Source organism: Macaca fascicularis, chromosome 7 (assembly GCF_037993035.2).
Source record: "Macaca fascicularis isolate 582-1 chromosome 7, T2T-MFA8v1.1".
NCBI classification, from domain to species: domain Eukaryota; kingdom Metazoa; phylum Chordata; class Mammalia; order Primates; family Cercopithecidae; genus Macaca; species Macaca fascicularis.
Window position 1 is genome coordinate 6577456 of NC_088381.1, and position 20597 is coordinate 6598052.

The window sequence follows — 20597 nt, forward strand, 5'->3', positions numbered from 1 at the left end:
TCAAAAAGTGGGCTAAGGATATGAATAGACAGTTCTCAAAAGAAGGTGTACAAATGGCCAACAAACGTGAAAAAATGCTCAACATCTCTAATGATCAGGGAAATGCAAATCAAAACCACAATGTGATACTACCTTACTCCTGCAAGAATGGCCATAATAAAAAAAAGTCAACAAACAGTAGATGTTGGCATGGATGTGTTGAACAGGGAGCAGTTCTACACCGCTGGTGGGAATGTAAACTAGTGCAGCCACTATTTTACATTCCAGAAAAACAGTGTGGGGATTCCTTAAAGAACTAAAAATAGAACTACCATTTGATCCAGCAATCCCACTACTTGGTATCTACCCAGAGGAAAAGAAATCATATATACTTGCACACGCGTGTTTGTAGCAGCACAATTCACAATTGCAGAATCATGGAACCAACCCAAATGCCATCGATCAATGAGGGGATAAAGAAACTGCAGTATATTTATACAATGGAATACTAGTCAGCCATAAAAGGAAATGAATTAACATCATTTGCAGTGACCTGGATGATATTGGAGACTATTATTCTAAGTGAAGTAACTCAGGAATGGAAAACCAAACATCGTATGTTCTCACTGATATGTGGAAGCTAAGCTATGAGGACGCAAAGGCGTAAGAATGATACAATGGACTTCGGGGATTTGGGGGGAAGGATGGGAGGGGGGCAAGGATAAAAGACTACAAACAGGGTTCTGTGTATACTGCTCAAGTGATGGGTGCACCAAAATCTCACAGATCTCCACTAAAGAACTTACTCCTGTAACCAAACACCACCTGTACCCCAATAACTTTTGGAAAAAATTTTTTTAAAAGTTTAAAGAAAATGTGAATATACACCATGGAATACTATGCAGCCATAAAAAGGAATGAGATCATGTCCTTTGCAGGGACATAGTTGGAACTGAAAGCCATTATCCTCAGCAAACTAACACAGGAACAGAAAACCAAACACCACATGTTCTCACTTACAAGTGAGAGCTGAACAATGAGAACACATGGACACAGGGAGGGGAACAACACACACTGGGGCCTGTTGGGGGGATGGGGGGATGGTGAGCATCAGGATAAATAATGCATGCAGGGCTTAATACCTAGGTGATGAGTTGATAGGTGCAACAAACCACCATGGCACACCTTTACCTATGTAGCAAACCTGCACATCCTGTACATGTATCCTGGAACTTTAAATTAAATTTTTAAAAACTTGTGTGTGTGTGTGTGTGTGTGTGTGTGTGTGTGTGTGTGTATGTGTTTGTTTGTTTAGCCCAAGACCCAACACTCACCATCTTTTTCAGTGTGGAAACACCAAAGTTGTTCCCACTAAAGTTAGGAGCAAAGCAAAGATGCCCATAACCTCTCATAATATGTAATATTATATTGAATGCATTAATCAAGGAAATCAGGCAGGATTGGGAAATAGAGAGATACTCCATCTCAAAAAAAAAAAAAAGTTAACACAAACTATATTTGCATTTGATATGATTGTGTATCTGGAATACTAAAAAAACTATGGAAAATTGCTATAAATTGTAAGAATTTAGTAAAATAGCAAGATATAAATTTAGCACAGAGAAATCAATAGCTTTGATTCGAGCAGGAGAAATGGAAAGAGTAACTGTGTAATATGCTATCATTCCTGATTTTATTAAGAACTAGGATTCGGTGAGGGAAGGAGGTTCATCTGTCAAAGAGATTAGGTTAAGTAAAAACTCTGAAGTCTTCTATTTGAATTGGAAATATTAGAATGAACTCAAAATTTAGTCTTTATTAAACATATTTCTTAGCTCTCCAAGAAGTCCTGTAAACAATGACTAAACCACTAGTTATGGGTACACCAAGCACCCAGATTGTGGTCTTGAAAAACCGTTCTCAATAAAGAAGACTGATAGTTCTTTGGAGAAATGTCGAATTCTAGATCCGGAACAGTAAATGTAGAAAATGGACCTGAAACATTTTGTCACCCAAGATATATAGAAAAGACTCTGTCAGCTGCGCTAGTGTCAAGGGAACTTGATTCAGAACTTAAGCATCAATAAAAACAACAACCGCTCTATACTGGACAGATCAAAATGCATAAAATATGTTTAAATCGAGGAATGCAAAATATTTCAAAAAAAGGAGTAACAAATTGATCCCATTGAAGGAAGCTAGTGAGCCAACTTGTCCAAGTAAAATGATGAATTAAAAGGTCATAAATAAAGCATCCATCTTGCCTTTTCTATTAGATGTCTACCACTGGGTGACCAAATAGTAGATTAGTAGAAGTTTCCCTTTAAAAATTCCAGCTAATAAATAAAGAATGAATGAAAGAATTGTACTGCCAGTATATGCAACCCCTCTTGAATTGCTGGGTCTAGGCAATGATCATCAGTGGCTGCTACCATTGCAGGCAGAGACAGATACTCAGTGCCTACTGATGGAAGAAGACAGCACCAAAATGTGCCCCAAATTGAACCTGAATCGGATTGAGTCTTATATCCCAGTGCTGATTTACATGAAATAGAGAGGACAGAGGAGCACATGACATGGCACCAGAGGAGCAATCAGTAAAAGCCAGATGATAGAAAACTCTAGAGAAAAATATATACATCAGATTTTTCAACAGAGGAAAAAAGACGGAGGCAAAATCTGTAGATTAAAAAAGACGTATCAACCAATTACAATAAGAGATCTTACTTGAATTCTGATTCAAGTAAGATGAACAACAAACTGAAAAACTAAATATGTGAACTTATAACGTTTGATATCATTGGAAATTTGCACACTGGAAATTTGCACAATGGATATTCTTCATTCTTAAATGAAGAATTATTGTTAATTTTTAGGTGGGATTATGGTACTGTGGTTATGTTTTAAAGGGTCTTTTAGAGAGAGAGAGATGGAAGTAGTTGTGGATGAAATAATGTGTTATCTGGAATTTGCTTCAAAATGATGTGAGCAGGGGAAGGGTTGGAGATAGAGAAGGAGCATGGTTGGCTAAGAGTTGATAATTGTCATGCCTAAGGGATGGGTGCATTGGCTTTAATATACTTTTCTGTCTACTTTTATGCATATTTAAATATTTATTGGAAAAATATTTTTAAAATATATACCATCACTTAATTCTGTGTTCTCCTTATTAGCCTAAAAGTCTAAGCTCAAGAGTAGACAGACTGGGATGTTGAGGTGCCATTTACAATTTCTAGTGCCCCACTTTCTCCTGTCATTTAAACTACTGTTTAACTCGTATTAAGAACCATTGAAGAATTTGATATGTCATTGATGAATATATCATTTCAATGCATGTAAGACAAAACTCCAGTAGATCCTACACTTACTGCTAATCCCAAAGGTATACATTTTAGTAGAGACTTTTCTTCCATCTTTCCATGCTATGAGAAAATTGTGAAACAGTACAGTTGAGTGAGTGTCAGCTAAGGAAATGTTTTGCTTCCAGTCATGGGTTTATGCACATATTTTATTTTAAAGGCACCAGATGCTCTGAGAGCCAGCACAAGGCCCAGTCATGGCCCCTGAACAGAAGGCATGTCTCCCTCCCATTGAGCCCATTGGGTGTCCAGCCCAGGGCACCTGCTAGACAAGTGAAATGGGCTCAGTGCCCACACGTGTGCCTTCTCCGAGCCCCAGGTGCACGTGGTGGGCCCCAGCACTGCCCGCTGTTGCTGCTGGAGCCTTCCTTGGTTCCGACCACACAATGCATTTGAGAGTATCAGCTTCACCAAGGGGAAAACTAAAGAGTGAAATGATCCCGCAACAATGCGAACAACTTCAGTGTGCCCCACAGACTTTCCCATAGCCTCTTCTGTTTGATTTTCACACAGCCCAATCTGTCGCTGTCTGGCCAAACCTCTCTTCTTATTCCTCAGTAAGAAGCACCTCCCCTCTCCTCACCCAGGACTTTTTACATTGAATTTCCTGGAGAAATTGCTTCATCACAGTCCAAATTGCTGTTAGACTCATCTTTATCTCTAGCTTGCATTGTGGAGGTTATATAAGTAATATACGTGGCCAAGCTTTGGAAATGATGATGTGCTCTGTGCATTGGAATGTTTGGCAGAGCCAAACTTCCCAGAACTCATGCCCCCACACTGAAAGACACCGGGCTTTCTTACCTTTCATCTGACCCATGCAAATGCTCTGGAAGATGTGTTTCCCTAACGTGGCATCCACTGAAGCCTTTGTCCCCTAGTGCACCACACTTGCCCAAGGTCACAATGGCAACTGGCAGAGGACGAGCCACACACGCAGGCTCGTAGAGTGTTGACATCTGAGTTGAGACGGCCAATTCATTTCACCAGGGAAGCCCAGGCATCTGATCTCCTCACCAGGGTGGGCTTCCTCGCCAGGCCAGACAGGATGAACGCATGCCTGACCTTTTTTCATATTTAACCATTTACCCGCTTAACAGGGATGTATAAATGTATGGGTAGTCAAGGGCGGATTCTCAGTACCAGAACAGTACATTTGCCTATTGTTTTAATCTATGTCAATGGTAATAATAGTAATAGTGTGTGTTCTTTCAGTATCGTCTCATCTCACTGTATCCTTACTGCAATTCTAAAGAGGCAGAGTTTTTCTCACCCTCGTTGCTCAGATGTGACAACCAAGGCTTCAAGAAGTGAAGTGCCCTTTCCAGGGTTGCAGGGGCTTTGCACCCAGCCAGGCCATCAGCTCCCAAGCCTGCGCTTGACCCCAGATCTGTTCATCCACCCCTCTGTTCCCTTATCCCTGTGTTCAGTGTGCTGTATCATCAAACAGACCTGATGAAAGCAAGCTCCCGCTCCCCACTCACTTGCGTGCCCCTGCCCGTGGCCCTCACTGGCCCTCTCTGAAGTCAGTCTCTCTGGCTGTGATGGGTGTTCACTCGGCTGCCTCCGAACCACCTGCCTCCCAAGCAGCAGCTCTGAGCTCATGCCGGGGCCCGGCAACCCTGTGGAGCCAGGGGTAAAGGAAGAATAGTCGTGCTGACCTTGCCTTCATTTAAAAGGCTGATATTTTGTTCATCAAGGATATTTTTGCACTACATTTTTCTTTTGCAAATGTAGCACTAAAATGTTGTTTATGTTGATTCCTGAGTGTTTTTGCATCCCCTTAGATTCTGCAGCAGTGGCAGGTGCCGCCTCGCCTCACCTTAGTTTTGGCCCTGGTGTGTGCCAGGCACTGTGACCAGGAGGATAGAAAGGAGGATGAAGTAGATCCCAGCTCTCAGGCAGCTGGCCCTCTGTTGAGAGAGATTTTAAAGGCATTCACTACCCTGCTCGCTGCCCTAGGAGTGAAGAGTAACCTCCAGGCATTCATTCACCCATAGTCTTCCGGTACCTGTCCCCAGGGTTCAGACCACAAGCCTCTGCCACCATCTCCCAGTGTTCATTCTCCATCTACTCATTTTATTGCCTTTCAGTGTCCAGTTATGATGTCTACAGACAAATATAATATAGCAATGTTTTATTTGAGCTTCACTGAAACAGAAATTTGTTTGTTTGTTTGTTTGTTTATTTGTTGGAGATGGAATTTCACTCTTGTTGCCCAGGCTGGAGTGCAATGGCGCGATCTCAGCTCACTGTAACCTCTGCCTCTCGGGTTCAAGCGATTCTCCTACCTCAGCCTCCCAAGTAGCTGAGATTATAGGCACCTGCCACCACACCTGGCTTTTTTTTTTTTTTTTTTTTTTTTTTTTTAATTTGTAGAGACAGGGTTTCACCATGTTGGCCAGACTGCCCTCAAACTCCAGACCTCAGGTGATCCACCAGCCTCGGCCTCCCAAAGTGCTGGGATTACAAGTGTAAGCCACCATACCTGGCCAAAACAGAAGTTAATGAAAAATGTATCCTGAGGCAGTTTGGGTCTTTATCATGCTACACCTCTGTCTTGCAATTTTGCTCTCTCTGGTTGGACCAGTTCCTCCACTAAGTGTCTTCCAAATCCAGCAGTTGGTCTTTGAGACCTGTGTGTGTGTGTGTCTGTATCTCTCTGCTTACTGGGGAGCTCCTGGGGCGGCTCAGGGGGCTCATAGTTCCCACACAGTCCCTGCAGTCATGGCCGGAACAGATTAGCAGCTCCATGAAGGTTGCTTAAGTGAGAAATGAACACTGCAACCTTGGATACGGGAAGGAAGACGGAATTGAAGGCAGGAGCCCCCACCAGTTTAACCCTCTGTGATTCTAAGCCAGGGCGCTAGAGGTAGGCCCCTTATTCCTGCCTTCAGCAAGCTGGTGGCAGCAGTTTTCTTGCTCAGTGGAGACTTGGGAAGGCAAGGGTGGTCTCAGGGTCCCTGTTGAGAGTTCATTCAGTGGCTCATGATTAATGTTTGTTGAGCATGTACTATGGGCCAGTACATTTTGTGCATGAATTCCTTAAAATTTCATAATAACTGTGAGATACTATTATTATTCTAATTGTATTGATGAGGAAACTGAGGCACGGAGAGGTGATATAACATGCCTAAGGTCACACAAAGTATGTGAACCATTTTGGCCCCAGGGACTGATTCCAGGGCCAACCCTCTTCCCCACATGGCACTGCCCCTCCTAAGGCAAAGTCACCAGGCATTGACGGGACACATCACTCTCCCCAGGGTGGCTGATGAGACCTTCAGAGACGTTCTGTCTAAGGGCTAGGATGCATGGAGGAGAGCAGGAATGCAGGGCCAGGGCACGGCCACCCAGAGCCTCAGGCTGTTCGAAGCGGCTGAGTGAGTGCTTTAGACCACACAGGGTAGGTTGAGAGGCACCGTGCATGCTTGGGAGGATGGCCCAGGTAACTGGGGGCCAGTGTCCCCACCAGCCCAGCCCCTCCCATATCATCGTGGGACATGAATGTGAGGATGTGGTGATGGTGGCAGTGTGAAATTTAACAAATACATCTGGAAGGCCAGGTGCGGTGGCTCCCACCTGTAATCCCAGCACTCTGGGAGGCCAAGGTGGGCAGATCACGAGGTCAGGAGATCAAGACCATTCTGGCTAACATGGTGAAACCCTGTCTCTACTAAAGATACAAAAAAAAAAAAAAAATTAGCTGGGTGTGGTGGTGCATGCATGTAGTCCCGGCTACTCGGGAGGCTGAGACCGGAGAATGGCATGAACTTGGGAGGCAGAGCTTGCAGTGAGCCGAGATCGTGCCACTGCACTCCAGCCTGGGCAACAGAGTGAGACTCCATCTCAAAAAGAAAAGAAGAAGAAGAAGAAGAAATAAATCTGGAAGCAAGATAAACACAGTAGCTTCTTACCACACAAAACATTCATTTTAAGTCCACACTTTAATCTATGTTTGCATTAAGGACATGATACAGAGGAGGAGATAGGGACATAATTTTAACTGCCATTCTGGTAAAAGCTCATGAAGTTCACAGTACAGCAACCTGGCATAAGTATAAATGGGCTGAGATTACACAATTCACTGCCGCCAAAAGGTGGGGCAACCCAAGTGTCCATAGATGAATCAACTGATATGTAAAATGTGATCTATACATTCAGTGGAATATTAGTCTACCTTAAAAAGGAAGAAGATTCTGACACATGCCAACAGCATGCAGCAACCTTGAGGACAGTATGCTAAGAAGAATAAATGAGCCACAGAGGACAAATCCTATATGATCCCATTCACGTAAGGCACCCAGAGTAGTCAGATTCACAGAGACAGAAAGTAGAATGGTGGTGGCCGGGGCCTGTGGGGAGAGAGGAATGCAGAGTTAGTATTTCATGTGTACAGAGTTTCAGTTTGGGAAGATGAGAAAGTTCTAGAGTTGGATGGAAGTGATGGTTGCTCAACGGTGTAAAGGTACTTAATGCCACTGAACCTTACACTTAAAAATGGTTAAAATGGCAAACTATCACAAGAACAGAAAACCAAACACCGCATATTCTCACTCATAGGTGGGAGCTGATCAATGAGATCACTTGGACTCGGGAAGGGGGACATCACACACCGGGGCCTATTATGGGGAGGGGGGAGGGGGGAGGGATTGCATAGGATTTATACCTGATGTAAATGACGAGTTGATGGGTGCAGCACAGCAACATGGCACAAGTATACATGTGTAACAAACCTGCACGTTATGCACATGTACCCTAGAACTTAAAGTATAATAAAAAAAAAAAATGGTTAAAATGGTAAATTTCATATTATGTATATTTCACCACATAACTGAGATTGAATGTACTGGTGTGGTATGTGCTAATAAAGTTTAAAACAGCTCTGTATGCTGGGCGCGGTGGCTCACGTCTGTAATCCCAGCACTTTGGGAGGCCAAGGCGGGTGGATCACAAGGTCAGGGGATGGAGACCAACCTGGCTAACATGGTGAAACCCTGTCTCTACTAAAGATACCAAAAACTAGCCGGGCGTGGTGACAGGCGCCTGTAGTCCCAGCTACTCGGGAGGCTGAGGCAGGAGAATGGCGTGAACCCGGGAGGTGGAACTTGCAGTGAGCCGAGATCGCGCCACTGCACTCCAGCCCCTGCGACAGACAGAGCAAGACTCCGTCTCAAAAACAAACAAACAAAAAAGAAAAATACAGCTCTGTGCTGTGCAAGTGATCCTCACTGAAATAGAAGTGCTTGCTAAAACGAGGGAAGCTGAGACAGCCCCTGGCCAGGCCCAGGCATGGGAGATGGTGGTCAGCTGGTGAGCAGTGACCTGTAGGGCCCAGGAAGACAGAGTACATGCCTCAGGCGATTGGCCAAGGCCAAGATCCAGCCTCCTGTGACAAAAAGCCAAGCCTTCGGCCTCAGTCTGAGGGTAAGGAGATCACATGCTCTTGTTTTCTGATCTGTCCCCCAGGTGGCAGTGACAAAAGAAGAGACTCTCCCGGCCGAAGCCCCGGTGCATGGAGAGAAGGAAGAAATCAATTTCCTAATTGGTACCATATACATCAGGTCAAATAATTTTCTTATTTTCTAGCCTCATCAACTAAAAATTATACCCAGTAGGAGCTGTGTGCAAGATGGGGTGGTCACAATGAATGTCCCTGAGGGTATGGACCTCCCTGCCTGAGACCCTCAGTCCTCAGGGTCTTGCACATTAGGTGAGCTCATTTCCTGCATTCCTACAGAAAAACAGGAGTGCTCAGAGAAATGAAGCCCATGTCACAGCTGGACAAGGGCAGGGCCAGGGTCACATCAGGCTATGTGCCTGGCTCTAAAGCATGGGCCACTGACACAGGACCTACCCCAGCAAGCGGCACCCATCCCAGTGGGTTACTGTGAAAGAAAGAACAGAGGACAGTCATCAATAGTATGGGATTCAAACTCACCCCCACAATCTGTAAAATTAATTACATGCTTACTAGCATAAAATTCTCCATTGCCTGTAATGGAGTCTGCAGACTTTTTCCGTAAAGTTCCAGGCAGTAAATCTTTTCAGTTTTGTGGGCCTCAGGGTCTCTGTTTTAACTCCTCAACTCAGCTGGGTGCAAAAGCAGCCACAGGCAATATGCAAATGAGTGGGTATGGCTGTCTTCCCATAAAATTTCATTTACAAAAACGGGTGGCATACCACAGGTGGCCCGTGGTCCATAACTTGCGGACGTTTTATCTACACAAACACAAGGATGCATTTGTATTCCATCAGCAAAGACTGAGCACCCACTGGGGACCCCAGCACCTCTGACTCGTGTAAGTCTGTCTCACTTGCAATGTGACAGTTGCTTTTCCCCAGCAATCAGCTGCTGCAGTCAGCCCGGGTCAAGCTGCTGCACATCCGTTCTCTTTCTCTGGCTGGGATCATACTGCCTGGGAAATCTGACATTCTTCAGAATGTTGTTGGATTGATGGCAGCTCTTAGAGAGATGGCAGATAGTTTAGTAGCCATCTTCAGCAAGTGTGGTATTTCAGTCAACTGTGGATTAACCTGGAGTCTTTTCTACTAGCCAAGTAAGGGGTGAGGGCTGAAGGGGTAGGATGGCACACTGGTAAAGGCGTAATTGGAATAGAGTGGGTAACATTCATCACATTGTGAAAGTATTACAAGTCTATACAGTTCGGAAGAGGATTAGAAATCTAGCAACTCCAATTGAATTTTTCTAGGTATACTTAGGTGTTTGAAATTCTAAAATAATCTAGTCTTTTTTCCCCATCAGTTATTAGAATTAATAAAATGTAAGGTCAGGAGCACTGGAAATAGGAAATAGTGATGACCCCTTGCCTTAGTCTATCTGGGCTGCTATGTCAAAATACAATAGCTTGGGAGGCTTATGAACAATAGAAACGTATTCCACACATTACTAAAGGCTGGGAAGTCTGAGATCGGGGAACCAGCGGATTTCGTGTCTAGTGAGGGCCCATTTCCTGCTTCTTAGATAGCACCGTCTCCATCACCTTGGAGATGAGATATCAACATATGAATTTGAGGAGGAAACACAAACATTTGGCTCATAGTACCCCTTCTCTCACATGGCATGTACAGAGGGATGACATTTTAGTTCAAATTATATAATATAACGTCTTGCATGAAGAATCAGGCAGTTGGACCAAACCAGTTCAGAAAAATATGACAGCAGGTGGAAATGGCTCCTGTTCTCTCCCTCAGGTCCCTGCATGTAGTTGTCACTTGGAGCTCCATTTCCGTCACGTGGTAAAATGCCTTTTCTCTTCTTTCCTGCAGATGGATGGTTTCTAGTGTGCTTCCAAACCCCACCTCGGCTGAGTGTTGGGCAGCACTTCTACATGATCCTATGACTCTTGATATGGACGCAGTCCTGTCAGACTTTGTTCGGTCCACAGGGGCAGAACCTGGTCTGGCCAGAGACCTGCTGGAAGGTAAGCCCACGTCCTTGTCCCCCCACACCACCATTGTGGGCATAACCACCTTCCAAATAAGAAGATTTCCAATACCTGATAACAGTGGTACTTGGACAGTATTTGGACTCTCAAAAGTGAAAGTGTTGGTGATAAAATTATTTTTGTTATTTTTATTTGGCTTATGAAATATATCACCCAACTCTTGACAGTAAAGTTGCCGTGAAGCACTAATTGGGCTTTGCCTTGTGTCACATCTTACTGATGTTGAGTCAAAATTTATCAATGATTATTATATTTAAGAAAATATATTCAATGGAGCAGAAATACAAAACATTCAAGAAAATACTTTTATGGGAGGCCTTAGTTTCATATCTCTGTGTTAGCTGAGACGAAAGTACTCTAGGCCAGGGTTTTTGGTGGAAAAAGCACCTACTATCCAGTAAAGTCACTGGGAGTAATTCACAAACAGGAAGACAGCCTTCATCCTCCAGCTTTTCACATAGATATCATTTGCTGTGTGAGAAATGTGCACCCTTCGTATGTGTGATGTTTTCAGATATTTATTCAGCTACAACCATAGTGAAGTAAAATGAAAGCTTAGATTCTGTGTCACTAAAATGGATTTACCTTTTTTTTTTTTTTTTTGGATGGTGGCAGTGGTATGCCACTGGTAGGAAGGACCAGTCACAACTTCTCAGGACAGTCAGCTGTGTGAGACGACAGAACTTTGTAATGTTTACTCTTTACTTCAAATGTATAAACTGCAATTTGTGGAGTTAGTAAATACTTGGTCAAGAATTGTAAGTCACAATGATTCTTGAAGTTACTTAGGGAAAATAAGAATTATTGTACATTTGCAGAAGTGGAGAGAACTATTCCATCGTATTGAAAATTAAGAACCACCTACTGGAGGGTTATCAGAAAATGGCAATGGCAAAAACATAGTTTTTAAATTTTCCCCAACCTCTTAGAATTTCAAACCAACTCCAAGTTTAGAATAAAATATGCTTAGAGTTTTTGCGATCTATGGAAATCACAATATGATTCTCCCTTCCTGCTAATTTATATGATATAATGTCTCCCTGTCAGTTTCCATTATTTTTGTTAAGTGGGCAGCAGAGTGGAGAAACAGGCTTGGAATAAGGTCGGCAGTGAAATCTGAGTTCGAGTTTAGATTCAGCCACTTATCATCTATGAGATATAGGACAAATTATTTTACTTCCCTTACCCTCAGATTTTTCTACGTTGAACTTAACCCACCTTACGAGGTGACTGTGAATATTAGAAGTTGTGATATAAAATGTGTGGTAAAGAAGCAGCATGTAACAGATGCTCAAAAAAGTATTTTCATAAGAACATGCTTGTGGTGGCCATTATTGGAATTAGTACTAAAATCAGTATTAATGTCTAGACAGTCTTAAATAGGAAGCAAGAGATGTCATCTCTTTTCTTTATTTTTTTTACTTATATTCTTCACATTAAGATACAGAAAAATTAAGTTTTTTGTGTCTAGTTCTATGAACTTTAACACATATATGGATTTGTGTTATTACTACCACTTTCAGGACACAGAAGCACTTCATCACCTCCAGATTCTCTGTCCTGATATCTTTTATAATCAGACCCTCCCCTACTCCAACCATTGGCAACCTGTGCTCTCTTTTCTATCGCTAGTTTTGTCTCTTTGCAAGAATGTCAGATAAATGTCCTACAGAGCCTAATCTTTGAAACTGGCTCCTTTTCATGCAGTGGGATTATTTCGAGACTCATCAAGTCATGTGTCAGTGGCCGGTTCCTTTTTGTTGCTGAGTAGTATTCCATTCTGTAGGTACACCACAATATATTTATCCACTCATCTGTCCAGGGGCATTTCAGTTGTTATCCATTTTTGGCAGTTATGACTAGAGCTTCTAGAAACATTTAAGAACAGGATTTTGTGAATATGGTTTTAATTTTTCTTTTTTTTTTTTTTTTTTTTTTTGGTGACACGCAGTCTCGCTCTGTAGCCTAGGCTGGAGTGCAATGGCGCCGTCTCAGCTCATTGCAACCTCCGCCTCCCAGGTCCCAGTTCAAGCAATTCTCCTGCCTCAGCCTCCTGAGTAGCTGGGATTACAGCCGTGGACCACCATGCCCAGCTAATGTTTGTATTTTTAGTAGAGCCGGGGTTTCACCATATTGGCCAGGCTGGTCTTGAACTCCTAACCTCGTGATCCGCCTGTCTCAGCCTCCCAAAGTGCTGGGATTGTAGGTGTGAACCACCGTGCCCGGCCTAGTTTTAATTTTTCTAGGCTAAATACATATTAACCTTGTAAGAAACTGCCAACCTGTTTTCCAGAGTGCTGCACCATTTTGCATTCCCACCAGCAATGTCTGAGAGCTCCAGCTGCCCCACATCCTTGTCAACACTTGGAATTTCTTCCTTTTTTGTTTTTTCGTTTTAACCATTTGATAGCTGTGTAATGGTATTTCTTCATGGTTTTAAATTTCATTTTCCTAATAACTAATGACATTGAAAATTTTCATGCTATTTATCATCCATCTTTTTATTCTCTTTCATGAAATGTCCGTTCAAGCTTTTTGCCTATGTCTAAATTGAGTTGTTTACTTGAGTTTTAAGAGTTCTTTACATATTCTGAATATAAATCCTTTGTTCAGATATGTGATTTGCAACTATCTTCTCCCAATCTGTGCTTGACTTTTCAGTCTCTTAACAGGGCCTTTTACAGAGCACAGTTTTAAATTCTGATGCAGTCCAACTGACGTTTTTCTGGTATGGATCTTGCATTGCGTGACATATCTGAGAAATTTTGCATAACTCCAGATCATGAAGATTTTCTCAAAGTTGGGCTTTTAAAAGTTTTATACTTTCATGTTTTACATTTAGATCTACGACCCATTTGAGTTGGTTTTTGTATATATAATATGTGAGATTTAGGTCCAGATTCAGTTTTATGCATACAGATAACCAATTGTTTCAACATCATTTATTGAAAATATCCTCCTTCTTTCATTGAAATTGAATTGCCTTTACAGATTTCACAAAAAGCCAACTGAGGGTATTTGTAAGAAATATATTTCTGGACAGTGGTTCTGTTCCATTAATCATTATGTCCGTTCTTCTATCAACACTGTGCCATATTGATTTCTATAGCTCTGTAATGAGTCTTAAAATCAGATAGTGTGATTTTTCTAAATTTATTCTTTTTCAAAAGTGTTTCAGCTATTTTTTTTTTTTGCCTTTCTGTGTGAACTTTAGGATCCACTTACCTCTATCTACTCTATCTATAAACTGTTTTGCTGAGATTTTGACTACAATTTTAGTAAATCTACAACTCAATCCTATGTTGTGTCTTTCAGTCCATGAAGGAATGCTATAATTTCCGTGTACTTGGGCCTCCATTAAGTTCTTTCATCAACATTTTATGGCTTTTGGCATATAGATCCTGTACATGTTTTGTTTTATGTATATCGGGGGGTGGGGTTGTAAGCTATTGTACATATTTTTTATTTCAGTTTCTACTTGTTCATTGGTAATATACAAAAATATAATTGATTTTTGTGTGGTGATCTTGTATCCTACAATCTTGCTAAAGCTAAACTCAGTTTGTTCTAGGAAGGTTGTGTGTGTGTGTGTGTGTGTGTGTGTGTGTGTGTTCTCCTTGGGATTTTCTACATAGGTGATCATATTGTCTCTGAGTAAAGACAGTTTTATTTCTTCCTTTCCAGTCTTTAGGCCTTTCTGGTTTTCTTGTCTTGTTTCACTGACGAGGACTATTCAAAAGGTTAAACAGCGGTGTTAAAAAAGAAGATCCTTGTGATGTTCTTAATCTCTGAGAAAAAGCAGTATTTCACCGTGAAGTAGAATGTTGGCTATAGCTTTTAGTAGATGGTCTTTATCAGGTGAAGAAAATTTCTTTCTATTCCAAGTTTGCTGAGAGTTTTCTAATAAATAGATATTGAATTTTTAAAATGAAGATCAAATGGGTTTTTTGCTTTAAACTGTTGCTATACTAGATTAAACTGATTGTCTTCCAGTGGTAAACCAGACTTTCAGCTATTTCTTTCCATGTTTCTATGTTCTACCGTTTTTTTCTTTGCTTCTGGGACTCAGATGATAGGACGCTCAGACCTTTTGTTGTTACCTAACATCTCTATGGTTCTGTTCAAGTTTTTCAACTTTGTCTGTTGTTCAGATTCAATCATTTCTATTAATTTGTTTATAAATTTACTAACTACTTCCTCCATCATCTTCTGTTAGTGAGCCCATCCAGTGGGTTTTCTATTTTAGTAGTTGACTTTTTTCATTTCTAAGATTTCCACTTAGTTCTTCTTCGTATCTTCTATTTGCAAAACTTTCTGTATTTTTTAAGAGTACCCTTCTTTACTTGTACAATATTTTTAACAACTGCTTGAAAATCTTTGTCAAATAATTCCAGTATCTGTTTCATCTCAGAGTAGCTGTTCGGTTTCTGTATGCTGAGTATGCTTTCAGTATGCTGAATTGTATCCTAGACATTTTAAATACTATGTTTTGAGATTCTGGTTATCGTTAAAATCTTACAGTGAATGTTATTAACTTTATTTTAGAAGATAATCACTCCAAATGGGTTCAGACCACAAATTCCTAGTTCCTGCAAGACTTGTGCGGATTGTGGTTGCTGTGAAAGTCTTTGAGATGTGGATCTATCTCACACAAGTGCCACCTAGTGGCCAGCCTGGGACTCCGGTGGTAGTCTATCCCGTATTTCAGCACTCGAAGTCTGTGTCATCTGTGTAGGGTCAGATCCACACATGCAGAGCTCAAGGGTAAGCCCAAGGGTTGATGAGCAACTGTCAGGGGTTGCTCCCCCAAAGCCTTTCCTCACTGTAACCTGCTCAGTCGTGTCTGGGTCCCTGGGCTCTACCTTTTCAACCCTCCAGCCAGCTTGGGTGGTTGAGGCTTGATTTACCCTACTCTCGGGTGCACGTGACTGAAACATGTCAGAGCCAAGCAGCCAGAAGCCAAAGAGAAAAAGCGTGAAGGTTGTCCCCACCTTCTGGGGACCGCAGACCCTCTCGTTGGAAAGGAAGTTTGCCTGGCCTGATGACTTTAATTATCTGCCATTTCTCACTAGGGCCACAGAATTTCTTGAGGTCTGGGGCACAGAGAAGAAAAACTTTTAGAAAAAGAAAAGAGGATAAATTAGAGATTTCCAGACTTTCTCAGAAAGTAGAGACCCCTTTCCTGCTTCTGTACCGAGTTGGTGGCTCTTCCTGGAATTAGTGCCCGCTCTGGATTAGGAGGTGCACTGAGTCCACACTGGGGAGACTGGAGGTGGGGAAGTGTCTCGCTCACCTCCAGCTCTGTGGCACTTCCAACTGCGGTCTCCTTTCTGCATTGGCACTTCCAACTGTGATCTACCTTCCTGAGCCCCGTCGCTGCTGCCTGCACGCTGTCCAGGGGTCCCGGCCGCACCCCAGTGGGAGAGAGGGTGGCAGTGCTGAGCGCTCACTCACCTCACCCACGGCTGGGTCCTGCCCTCGGCTTTCACAGGTAAGAGGACTGTGGTTCCATTGTGTGTGATGGATTGAGGTGTCAGAGTCATTTGGGTGAAGATTTCTCTAAAGTCAATATTTCAAAGAATGAAGTATTTTTGTTGTAAGTCCTCAGAATGATCTGTATTGGGAGGATGTCAGTAATGTGGGAATTTAGAGGGGAGATGTCTAAAGGGAAATAAATCCTCATGGTGGCAGAAGCTGAGTGGAAGGTACATGGTCCTCATTTGTAACTTCTTGTACTTTTATTTATTTCAAAATGAAAAGTTAAAAAACACCGCAATGATGGGAATCACAGCACAGCAGAGGGAGGCCAATAAGAGAGGAGGAGCAGAGGCTGATCACAACCTTGGTAAACTGAGGCAAGTGAACACCGACCTGCCTCCAGACAGAAGAGGGTGGCCTTGCCTGTTCACCTGCTTCCTGTGTTACCAGATCAAACTTGGGTCTGGCGCTCTGGCACAGCAAAGCCAGAAACTGACGTCAAGCTTGCAGTAAGAGAAAGTGAGACATTTATTGCAGGGCAGTGAGCCAGGAGAATTGGGCAGCTCGTGTTGAAGCCCTGAATCCCCCAGTGCCATATAGGTAAGCATTTTCACAGGCAGGAAGAGTCTGGGCGTGGTGGCTCACGCCTGTAATCCCAGCACTTTGGGAGGCCTAGGCGGGCAGATCACCTAAGGTCAGGAGTTCGAGACCAGCACGGCTAACCTGGTAAAACTCCGTCTCTACTACAAATACAAAAATTAGCTGGGTGTGGTGGTGGGCGCCTGTAATCCCAGCTACTCAGGAGGCTGAGGTACGAAAATTGCTTAAACACAGGAGGCATAGTTTGCAGTGAGCCGAGATTGTGCCATTGCACTCCAGCCTGGCAACAGAGTGAGACTCTGTCTCAAAAAATAATAATAATAATAATAATAATAAAATAAAGGCGGGGGCAGAAGTTACAGGCAAAGACATAAATCAATACATGGAGGCTGTACATTGGTTTGACCTAGAAAGACAGGCCATCTTGAACCAGATGTGGGGCGAAGGGCACAGGTCATAGGTGGATTCGAGGATTTTCTGATTTACAATGGGTTAAGGAGATGAAGCTTTGTCTGCAAATTTGTGATCAGCAGAAAAGAATGTTAGCTCTGGTCTGTGGGCATGACCTCCTCTAGGCCCATCAGGAAGAATTTTAGAACAAAGAATGGTGGTCCAAGCTCAGTCCTCAGTTTCCCCTGTCTGAGGTCTGCATGCCAGCAGATAGCACTTTTCATTTGGTGAGGGTCCTGGTTTCGGAAAATCAACTCAAGGACTTGTGTTAAAATGTTACCTTTATTCTCTATAGGGAACTTGGGTCTATTCTGTGACTTTAACTTCCCTGGCTATTGTTTCAAGTTATTCTTCCCTTCTTGCTTCAGTTGCTCGTTTACTTCCCAGTGCTGGCTAGGTGCCTGGAAATGCCTTTGAGGGAACTCAAGATTTCCTTTTATCTTCATGCTTGGGGGCAGGTGCCCGGCAGGCCCCTAAGAGGGGTCTCTGCTCCATCTCATCTTCGTATCAACCCCTTGCATGTCCCTGAAGTGGTTCTCCAAAACAAATTCAAGTCAGGTAACTCCATTTCCTCAAATTGTTCATACCCCGCCCCCATTAATTACCTGCAAAATAAACTTCTCCACCTGGTACTCCAGCCCTTTAGCATCTAGTCCTATTCCATCCCGTCCCTCATTACCTGAGACGTCTCTTCACCGTCCCTTTCCCTGACTTGACACCCACCTCTGTGCTTCTGTCTTCACCCATTGCTCCTGCTGCCCTCCCCCTGCACACACTGCCTCCCAGTTGAAATTCAGCTCTTCCTCCAAGATGGATCATGAACTCCCAGACAGCAAGGACCATACAAGGTTTTGTTCACTGTTTGCCCAACACTCAGCACGTATGAGTCCCTCAGTAGAGTGATCTATTAATAGCTGCTGGGGTACAGTGATAAGCAGCCAGACAGAAATCGCCCCCATGGAGACAGATGGAAATAAGTTATATAGTATGTTAGCCATTAATGCTGTGAAGATAACTAAGTTAGGGAGAAGGTAGCGGGTATGAGTGTGTACAGTTTTAAATAGGGTTGTCAGGGAAGGCTTAAGACTTCACTTAAAAAAAAATGGCATCTGAGCAAAGATTTGAGGAGGTGCGAAAGCATGCCATGTGGATGTCTGGAGGAAGAAGTTTCTATGAAGAGGTGAGGATTCACTGATCATTCCTTGCCCTCCTGTGGAACTTTGTGGACTTCTGCTGCAGCATGTACTTGGTTGTGCCTTGTTTTATAATTCATCACATGCTTGTCAGGCTGGATTTGCCCAGTCTTGAGCACATGCCACTGATTTAGCAGAATTCACAGCTCTGACATTTCCAAGTGTGTGCCATTAGAGGACTGCCATGGGCAAATCCCACACCCTTGAATGGGAACAAAAAGGTGGTCTAGGGACCATGAATCCTAAGCGGGAGTTAATGCTTGACCACAAGGTGTGATGGCCCTTGGCCGGGGCTGGGACTGTCTTGTCAGTGGGTCTAGAAATACTGAAAGGAAACCGTTGGCTGCCCTTCCAACTGTCCTGTTCCCACTAGGGAGAGCTCTGCCGTTAGACCAGACATATTTGGGGAAAAAAATGGCAAAAACAGAAAAAATAAATAAACATCTCCAATCAGAATTCTAAGATACGTCCTCTAGCCTGGCCCCATTCAGGAAGACACATTCTTCCTTTAGAGATAAGAGTATTTAAATACTCTTAAACAGACCCATTAAGACCATTTGTGGTGAGTTTCCTTGTGTCACACTGATCAATTAAGTAGATCTGATTTCCCTCATTTCCTTCCTACTGGGGAAGCTTGTAACCCCCAGGTACCATCACTGGCCTATTTTGCTGGTTTTACTCAAAAGTCTGTGCCATTGTGGCTGCTTGAAATTAAACACTTTGGCCAGGCGCTGTGGCTCACGCCTGTAATCCCAGCACTTTGGGAGGCTGAGGCAGGCGGATCACGAGGTCAGGAGTTGAAGACCAGCCTGACCAACACAGTGAAACCCCGTGTCTACTAAAACTACAAAAATTGCCGGGCATGGTGGTGCACACCTGTAAACCCAGCTACTCAAGAGGCTGAGGCAGAGGTTGCAGTGAGCTGAGATCGTGCCATTGTACTACAGCCGGGGCAACAAGTGAGACTCTGTCTCAAAAGAAAAAAAGAAAGAGAGAAAGAAACACTTCCTCTCTGGAAAGCCAACCACATTCGTCCCAGCATCTTTCTTGGTGTCTGTGCATGGACAGAGCCTCCCCATTCCGCCATGTCCCCCACCACTTTGTGTCCTTCCACTTTGCTTCACTTATGTGCCCACCACTCCAGGGTTCCTTGAGGTCCAGGAATTCCATGCCGTTCGCTTTCACATGGCTGAGAGCCCCAGCGCTGTGAATGAGCTGTCCTGAGTGGGCACTCAGTAATGTGGGCGAGACTGAATCAAGCTGAAGAGGGAAGGAGCAAAAAAGCAACCAGAAGCTCTCTGATAGTGCAGCTCAGATTCACAGCCATGTTGTTAAACACTTCTTAAGATAAAAAATTAGCTGTGCAAACTGAAATCGATTTAAACGATTTTCTTTGATTAGGCAGGAAAGAGGAGGCTGCTACATATTAAGAACTCTCACTTAAGCCAAACCTTCATGTTTTCAGTCTCCAAGCAGGCATTGAGGGCCTCTGGGCTGCGTGTGGGAGATCCAGGAAGAAAGAAGAGTAGGCCCTGCCTTCAGGGTCCTTCCTGCCTAAAGCAATCTATAGGCAGCTGTGTTCTAACAAAACCTTTATTTATAAAACAGGCAGGCAGCCAGCCTATGGGCAGTAGTTTGCCAACCTGTGCTGTAGATTAAAAAAGGCTTGAGATCTGTCAAACAGTGATAATGTATGCACATTATTTGAATACTGATTCCAACAAACTAAAAAAGAAAAATTATAAGACAATCTGGGAAATGTGAGCACTTAACATTTACTGGATATTTGATGATATTAAAGAATAACTACTTTTAGATATGATATTTTTATTGTGATAGTGCTAAGAGAAATAAGATACATACTGACGTGGATGGATGAAGTAATATCATGCAGGGGTTTTCTGGGGACAGGCGAATGGGTGGGAGAGGAGATGAAACAGTATTATCCATGAGATGCTTTTTATTAAACCTGAACAGTGGATGCAAACAGGTTTATTATAAGCGATGTACGAATGTTTCCATAATAAAAAGTTTTAAAACAGACAGCACCAGGAAACCTCCGCTTCCAG

General features: G+C 43.1%; 1 protein-coding gene across 11 annotated transcripts in view; it reads left to right on the forward strand.

The window, feature by feature from the left end:
- Nucleotides 1-20597, forward strand: part of OTUD7A (OTU deubiquitinase 7A) — a 374921-nt gene that overhangs the window by 201861 nt on the left and 152463 nt on the right. For 8 of the 11 annotated variants that reach the window (XM_065547661.1, XM_045395224.3, XM_073995374.1 and 5 more), the window contains 2 exons: nucleotides 8808-8902; nucleotides 10629-10783. In XM_065547661.1, coding sequence (XP_065403733.1) covers nucleotides 10633-10783 — 151 coding nt within the window. In that variant the 5' untranslated portion in view covers nucleotides 8808-8902; nucleotides 10629-10632. The remainder of the gene's footprint in view (nucleotides 1-8807; nucleotides 8903-10628; nucleotides 10784-20597) is intronic. The other 3 variants (XM_065547660.2, XM_073995372.1, XM_073995376.1) reach the window with 1 other exon arrangement.